Here is an 8520-nt window from a genome sequence, read left to right on the forward strand (position 1 = left end):
TTTTGTTTTGGATCTTTTAGAGCAAAGCATAATAAGTAGGTAAATTATACTTTTTTATATTCTATTTAGCTTTTATTATAGTTAATTATGTCAATGTACATTATAATTATAATTAATAATTTATTTTTGGTAGAACTAAATGTAGGACTTTAAGATTCAATATAAATTTTCTTACTTTGATATTCCTTTAGTTTTGGTAAGTTGTACTCTTAAGTTGAGGAGAATTATACTAACAAGTTCCACGAATGACTTGGTTAGAATTTATCAATGTGGTCTATACTTTAAAGAATTTAAAATTCGATTAACGATAGAACTAAGCCAACATAAAAGATACTAAAATTCGATGATATTTAGACTTAGATTGCTTTTCTTTGTTGGATGATTTTGTTTGTGTTTTCTAGAATGAGCTAGAGAATAACTTTTCAATAAAAAGTTTAAGTAAAACTCTTAAATCTTCAAAAGTTATATGTTCTCGTTGAAACCGAAAAGGAATCATGATAACTTACAAGGCAATTGACTAATCAGTGAGAACTTATATAAGGCAATTTCTTCTTTTATCGACTTAGCTATATAAGATGAACATTCATTATTTTTAGAAACATGAATTTTTATTTTATAACGTAAACACAAAATTATTAAATATTTAATATTTATGTCATATTTTAAAAATACTATCTCATTGAGACATGATATACGCGCAAGGCGCGTACCCAAAGACTAGTAGTTTTAAGAAAAATCATGTCCTACATAAATTCTCATATACTTTATTATGATTTCTCGTTTTGTCCCCACCCATCGAAGTTATTTAATTGTCTTCTTAATGTTTGAATTAATTAGCATATGCTTAATATAAATAAATGAAATGATAAGATCGTGTATATGTATATATATATATATATATATATATATATCTTTATCTCCTCTTATATTAGATTATTTGAACCTGAAGAACAATTGTCAAGTTTTCTTTCAAAAGTTATTTGTAAATTTGAAAAATAATATGATGAAGTTGAAAAATAATTAAATTGAATATTTTTAATCAGTTAATTAAGAACTTAATTATATAGCTATTTTAATATCAAAATTTTGCAGCCTTTGTTAGTTTTCAATGGTCGGGCTATTCTATTATAAGTTTGGCCGTTTCCTTCCATTAATTATATGCACGTCCTCTTAGAAAATATAATACGTAAACATTCATATTTTTAGTATTATAATATTATAATATTGTATATGGTAAATGTAATTGATTTTGATATATACTTAGATTTTTTTGTGTAGTCGTTCAAATAAGGAAAACTTTAATAAGTAAAGTTTTAGTTGACTTCAAAATACTAAATATTAGGGAAATAATTAAATGATTATTTTATCTAGTGTGAACTTTATTTTAAAATGGTAAAATAGACGAACGACATTTCACTAAGGGCCTTCGTGCTTTTAATATAGTATAGATAAGTATAGAAGTAAAAAAGACAACATCAAAGTTTTTGCATATATTTGTATAGGCGTATAAAATTTAGATTCTTATTAAAATTCGGCTTTAGGCCACTAAATTCGTTGAGCTGCCTTGCTGGATGTAGACAGCTTATCCTAAAACAAGCATTAATGGTTGTTTCCACGGCTCGAACCGTGACCTTTGGATATCAAATAATAATTTGGTATACTTGATTAATTCTAGAAATGGTTTAAGGCAATCAAAAATAAAAAGAGAAGAGATGTAATATTCTTTTCAAACAAGTGGTCGATCAACCTTATGTTATGCTCAATTGAAATTCTTCAATCACACAAAAATTAGAATCCAATGCAAAATTCTGATGAATAAAAATATAACCATTCTTTTTCCTGAGACATCTCTTAACCACAAAATTAATTCTCATCTTTCTTCTTCTCTACATTGTTTCTTGTTTCATTATCAAAATTGTTTACCTTTTTGTAACCTTTTTGGGATTTGACTCCATAATCAACTTTTGTGAGAGGTAACAGGTCTTTTTTGATCTGTTCTCTTCTCTCTCTTTTTTTTCTCTCTTCAACCAGCCATTAAAAAATGGCTTGGCCATTACTTCTCCTGTTGTTTTCATCTCTGGCTTTTTCACATGCACAACTCACATTAGACTATTATGCCAAAACATGTCCACAATTTGATGCTATAGTGAGGGACATCACCCAACAAAAGCAAATGCAATTCCCGACCACCGCGGCTGCTACCCTTCGAGTCTTTTTCCACGACTGTGCTGTTGATGGTTGTGATGCCTCCATCCTTATCAAGCCCACCGCCTTCAACAAACCCGAGCTCGAATACGACATCAATCAATCCCTAGCCGGTGATGCGTTCGACCTCATCACCCGCATCAAGACTGCCCTCGAGCTTGCCTGCCCTGGCGTCGTATCCTGTGCCGATGTTTTAGCGACCGCTACGCGAAATCTCATCGTTCAGACTGGTGGACCGCACTATAAAGTTCCACTAGGTCGAAAGGATAGTCTAGTTTCTAACGTTTCAAACGTCGAAGCGCACCTGACACGTGCGAACGCGACGGTGGACCTAATGATCAAGAAATTCCAACTTATGGACATTGGTGTTAAAGATATGGTTGTGTTAATTGGTGGTGGACACACTATTGGATTTGTTCATTGTAAGGAGTTTGCTAACAGAATTTTTCCCACCCCTGACCCAACAATGAATCCAATATTAGTTGAGAGATTAAGAACAATGTGTGTAAATTATACAAATAACAAAGACATGGCAGCTTTCCTAGATGTGATATCTCCTGGAAATTTCGACAATGTGTTGTTCAAGAATTTAATGAAGGGAATTGGAGTCCTAGGTTCAGACCAATTACTTTATAATGATCCCAGGACAAGGCCATTTGTTGAATTATATGCTAAAGATAGCAATGCTTTTGCTACTGATTTTGCTGTTGCAATGGAGAAACTAAGTGTATATCAAGTCAAGATTGGTAATCAAGGAGAGGTGAGGAAGAGATGTGATGCTGTTAATAATGCTCACGCTTGAAAGAGAAAAGAGAAAGAAATTAAATGCCATGAACTTTTTTTATGGTTTTGTTTGAATTTTGAATGAATCAAGAAATCTCCATAATGATGTGTAGAATTTGTACTTATGATGATGAATGATACATTGGATAAGAAAGTTATTAGTATTATGATTATTTTATCAATTTAGTGTAAGTTTTGCATGTTGAATAATGGGAACAAATGGGGGTCTCCTTCATTTCTGAAATTTGGTTCCATCATTTTGTTCAGGATATAATATCATAATAGATTGTGCATTTATCAATATTTATATAAAGAAGGGAAAAATAATGCTGACATGGCACATCTCTATAACCAAGGATTCTATTTATCTATTATCTCAAATTTTTGGCTTTTTTCCTCTCATTTTGATACAATAACCAATTATTGCATTCAAAAAATATGTTTTAATTGGAACTCAACAATACATGATGTAAGGTATAAAGAGTGCCGTTTCAAATTGGTTATTATAATTTTATGTATATTAATTACTAATTAATACACTAATACTAATTTTATTACAATTATACGTTACAATCTATTTCTATTATACTCAATGTAAGTTACTAATTTAATTGGCTACTATAAATACTAAAGTAAATCTTCTCATGATCCACATAACTTTGACCTATTATTCTTCAACAATCCTTCCTCTCCTTTCATTCAAACTCTTTATATAGAATATTTTTTTACCTCTTTTCCAGCTTCTATATTTTGCTCCAATTATTATTTCATATCTATTATTTGTGCATAATTTTTATTGATTAGGGAGTGGAGTGGAAGAGTGGGGAAGAAAAAAGCATTTGATGTTATTTGTGGCAGTATGGGATTCGAACATTATGTTATTCTTTTAGGTTGTTATAGGGTTGCAGTTAATGCTCGAATTTAAATGTAAAAAGCTTTGCCTTTACTTTGCTCTTTCTGCTAAAAATTCGTTATTTTATCAAATGATTCAGCATGATTATGTATTTATGTGCTAAAAATTTAAATGTTAAAATTTTCATTGCGCTACTCATGATTCTCTTATTTTAGAGCAACTGAGAAATCTGTTTTCACCCGTATTCTATTTTTTAGAGCAACTGAAAAATCTGTTTTCACCTGTATTCTATTTGTTAGTTTTGTTCATGTGTGTGTATATATATGTGGATATTCTATTCTATATCCGGCATTATCAAACGTGAGGTATGTGTAAAATTTGACATAATGAAGTCGTAAAACAGTGGTCAGCAATTGTATAAAATCCATTATATTTATTTAGACTTCTTGGGAATTTTAATCATTCCAACGATGTGAAAACATGTCAAAGACGAGGTATGTATAAAATTTGATAGTAAGCCTTTTGATTTAATATTCCATGACAACAAATGCTAAAAATTGCATATGAATCCCAAATCACGTTTGATATTTCTTTCTGAGAAATATCATAGAAATGCAGTTACCGTACTTTACTTTTTGGTGCATTTACAGTACGTTTGTAATTAAATTGACGGCATATAGATATATTTTCGAATAAAAATAAATGAAACAAAAAAGGAAAGGAAAAGAGAATAATCACTTCAAAAAGATCCAATAATGCGATGCATCCTACATGGTGGAACAATGTACAGAGATAAGTCCTAGCGGCCTTTGATCTGTTTAAAGTTTTTATTTCATTTTTTGAGTTTTATGATGTTTTATATAGGATACAGTTATATAGGCACGAATTATTAACTTTTCAAGGAAATGAAATCAAATTAGTACATACTAATATCAAAGAATATCGTATATATAAATATATGTACACACTTATTACACTTATATTAGGGGGAAAATAAAGACTTTATTGTGTGGTAAAATAAAAATGTAACCAAATATTTATAAGATAAGAGTTCCCAAAATTGTAAAAATAGAAACAAAAGGAAAAAATGGTTTTGTAATTCTCTCACCAAAACAAAATGAAAACGTCAATAATAGATTGACAAATTAGAGGTCTCAAAAGAGAAGTTTTAAGACCAAATATTCGAAAACATTAAAAATATTCAATTATATTTTTGGTTGAGATAAATATTTGAATAAAAAAAACAACAAAAATTAATAGGGTATACTATAGCCGCGATAAGCGCGGATAATTCACTAGTTACATATAAATGAAGTACTTGCCAATCAATTAACCACACATATATTTAAGCAATGGATGTTTACTAATTATTTAAAACTACAACGCAAGATCACTAAAGATGTACATATAGGTCATAGGTTCTGGTCGTAAACGCAACCATTAAGGTAAGTTGTCTACATCAGTCCCTTAAAGTGCGGTCCTTCTCGGGACTTTACGTGAACGCTGGATGCCTTGTGCACCAAGCTACCTTTTTTTGCATCAAATTTCACGAAGCATATGCCAAATCAAAGCATTGTAATCAGATACAGTACACTATTTAGGCCGAGTATTGGAAAAGCAAGGACCATATTGAAACAATAACACTATCAGAATAATCCACTTTCCCAAAGAGTAGCTAATGACTAAGTTGAAAGTGTTCACAAACATTAAAATGGTCTTAAAATTGAAAAATGGATCTGATTTCAAAATTTCATAGACAAATCATAAGCAGATAGAAGGAAAGGCTGATGATTGCTCTAACTCTCAGTTTGCTCCCTCAGTCTTCGGATTGTGCTCCTAACTGTCACAGCACTTGCAGTGCTATTGACAAAAAAAGATGAATCAGTTATTCGCACAAAACAGGAAAAATTGAAAACAAATATAGAGAAGGGAATTACTTCAATGTATAAGCACCGCCTGCTTTGACTTTGCCGCAATCTTTGCAGCCCCAAATCCCCACTGCTTTTCTCTTCACTGCGTACTGTTCATAGTAACGAGTATATATTCAGAGCCAAGCTTTTAACATACAAACTCTTTAAATTAGAGCAGCGAGAAACCCATACCTTTCCACAAAACTCGCAAAAATACTTGCTATGCTGGCTAACCTCCATTTTCTTAATCTGCTTTCGCAAACTGGCACCATAACGGGTACCTAAACACATAGGAAGACATTTAGGAACATAACTTTGCCAGACACAAAACAGAACACATTCTAAGGAATGCCAAAATATGAAAAAGCCATATAAATGCAAAAATCAAAGTCAACATAAGAATTATGTTATACATATAACAAATAACCAGTGGAACAGAACAAGGGGAAAATGGTACTCCATCAAAATAGATAAAAAAAACGAAGCTGAGCCCTACCAATAAGTACAATTCTGAGGACCAAACTCAAGTTTAAAGAATTCACAAAAGTAGTTCCAACTTCAACAAACAGAGAATATGCACACAAAGTGTGTGCTACAACTTCTAGCATTATCAATAGTACGAGGAAATTATTTGCACATCATTTTTTAAAGAGTACGGCCAACCTGTGGATTACTGAAATGCAGGTTAACTCGCCATTCTCGCCAAGATAAAAGTCATTTTGAAAATATATACTGAAGCAAGCTGATCAACCATATTCGTGCATAGTAAAACATAGCTCTATCTGTGCATTTCTGTTTACAAGAGGCTAACATGGACCAAGAAAAATGGAAAAAATTGTTAAGAAGAAACCATTAACTCACCATATTTCCCAACTATTCCAGCCTTCTTGGTCCTCTTAGTCTGCAGAAAAAAATTAGTATATTATTATAACTCGTAAAAAAAACATCAAATGAACAGCGCATCTGCACCATGCCACCATCTAAAGTCATCTACAACTAGGTATTCCTTCAATTGTGAAATAAACAAAAGTTATGCCCACAACCTAGTCCAATGGAATACCATCCTCTTAGTGGATCAGTACCTCATACTCCCTCTATCCCATTTTATGCGACAAAATTCCCTTTTAGTTTATCCCAAAAAGAACGACACCATTCTCTTTCTGGAAAAGATATAACTACATATAAACTTTCAATTCTACCCTTAGTGACATGATTTATAGTCACACACACAAATATTAATGGCTTGTTTTATGTTTCAAAAGTCTCTCTTTCTTTCTTAAACTCCGTGCCGAGTCAAACACTATCACATATATTGGGACAAAGGAAGTAACATTATTGCTAGATTAGGAATATTCTACCACTCACTCCAAATCCATCAAACACGATACTTTTCTTTTTCACAAAAAAGTTTTCCAAGTGAGCCTAGAGAACACGATGCATGCAAAAATTAATGTTTTAGTTTAGTAAAGACACCCTTTTAAAGCAATTTGTTCTAGGAAAAGAGCAATGTGTTGCACCCAAGGGTGTGGTGTAGCAATCAATATTGGAACGGACCATTGGGAGATCTGCTTAAACTCATTATCCGCCTACGCTTTTGGACTAATTTTTTCGAACTCTTTACATCACAAATCTGAGATAAAAACAGCTGCAATTCCAAGTAACTAGAAAGATAGATCCTTTAACACTTGAAAAGTAATCACCATCAAAAGGAAATGACTAGATTTAACGCAAGCAGAACTATACAAAAACTTCTGAATATGCGAATTTTAATATAGAAAAATAGAAATCAATCTCCGGTTAAACAAATTAATGAACAAAAGGCAAAACAATTGAGCTGGAAATGTGTAAATACAATTGCATTTAAATTAAAATCATGCATAATTCAGAGAAAAACGACGCATACCATTTTCGCTGACCGTTGATGGATGTCCTGCGCAGGAGCAGCTGTCAATGAAGGGCGTTAGCAAACGAAACCCTAGATGCTCCATCGTTTTAGGTTTTTATAGTCTCCCTAAAAGTGATCATTTTCCTTTAGATAATTATGGACCGGGATTGGGTTAGGCCCATTGATACAGATATTCAGTCCGACCCAAATTTGACACCAGGCCGGGCCGCCTGGGTTTTTCATTTTTAACATTTTAAGGAATTTTTACATTCTTATGCCACATAGGAAACCTTATTACCCTCAATGTTTAAGGTTTGACTTAATTACACTTAGTATAACAAATTACTAATTCTATATCATAATTAATTAAGGGTATAATTAATTGTACATTTTTTACTCCTTAATTAAAGGAATTTGCACCGTTTGATCGGCACGGATTCGATCCCAACCTGATCGAATAGGCCCAATCGACGAGGTGTCACTCACTTCATGGTTCTCAGCGCTCCTGTATCGTACCTTAGTAAGGCTAAGTAAATTCTGAGCAACGAGACCCTCGGCTCGTTTGCTCCCTACTTTGGCACAAGTAGTTTTAGGAAGTCAACGCCTTGGTCAAGACCCTCGGCCTGGACGATGACTCCTTCTCAGAATAAAGGATACTCCCAAAAATCTTTTCTTTCTAAAACTTCTTCTTGTGACTTTTCAAGTCTAAATCTTTTCTTTATAGAACGCCATGTACATGCCCATGTTGGTATCCTTAAATGTAAAGTGTGACTTTTCAAGTCTAAATCTTTTCTTTATAGAACGTCATGTACATGCCCATACTGGTATCCTTAAATGTAAAGCATAGCATAAGAATGAAATATACATATAAAAGTATTTCTAAA

General features: G+C 32.3%; 2 protein-coding genes across 2 annotated transcripts; one reads left to right on the forward strand and one right to left on the reverse strand.

Annotated features, from left to right (window-relative positions):
• The first annotated feature begins 1868 nt into the window (after positions 1 to 1868).
• On the forward strand, positions 1869 to 3170 carry LOC107810671 (peroxidase 41-like). Its single transcript, XM_016635472.2, has one exon. The coding sequence runs from the start codon at positions 2042 to 2044 to the stop codon at positions 3005 to 3007; it is 966 nt and encodes a 321-aa protein (XP_016490958.1). The 5' UTR covers positions 1869 to 2041; the 3' UTR covers positions 3008 to 3170.
• Positions 3171 to 5470: 2300 nt separating this feature from the next.
• Positions 5471 to 7771, reverse strand: LOC107803180 (large ribosomal subunit protein eL43). The gene is made up of 5 exons (XM_016626813.2): positions 7655 to 7771; positions 6613 to 6652; positions 5944 to 6032; positions 5779 to 5861; positions 5471 to 5701 (listed from the first exon to the last, which is right to left on the reverse strand). The coding sequence occupies exons 1-5, from the start codon at positions 7655 to 7657 to the stop codon at positions 5638 to 5640; spliced, it is 279 nt and encodes a 92-aa protein (XP_016482299.1). The 5' UTR covers positions 7658 to 7771; the 3' UTR covers positions 5471 to 5637.
• Between the last annotated feature and the right edge of the window lie 749 nt (positions 7772 to 8520).

The sequence above is a fragment of the Nicotiana tabacum genome, chromosome 5 (genome assembly GCF_000715075.1).
Source record: "Nicotiana tabacum cultivar K326 chromosome 5, ASM71507v2, whole genome shotgun sequence".
In the NCBI taxonomy this organism is placed as follows: Eukaryota; Viridiplantae; Streptophyta; class Magnoliopsida; order Solanales; family Solanaceae; genus Nicotiana; species Nicotiana tabacum.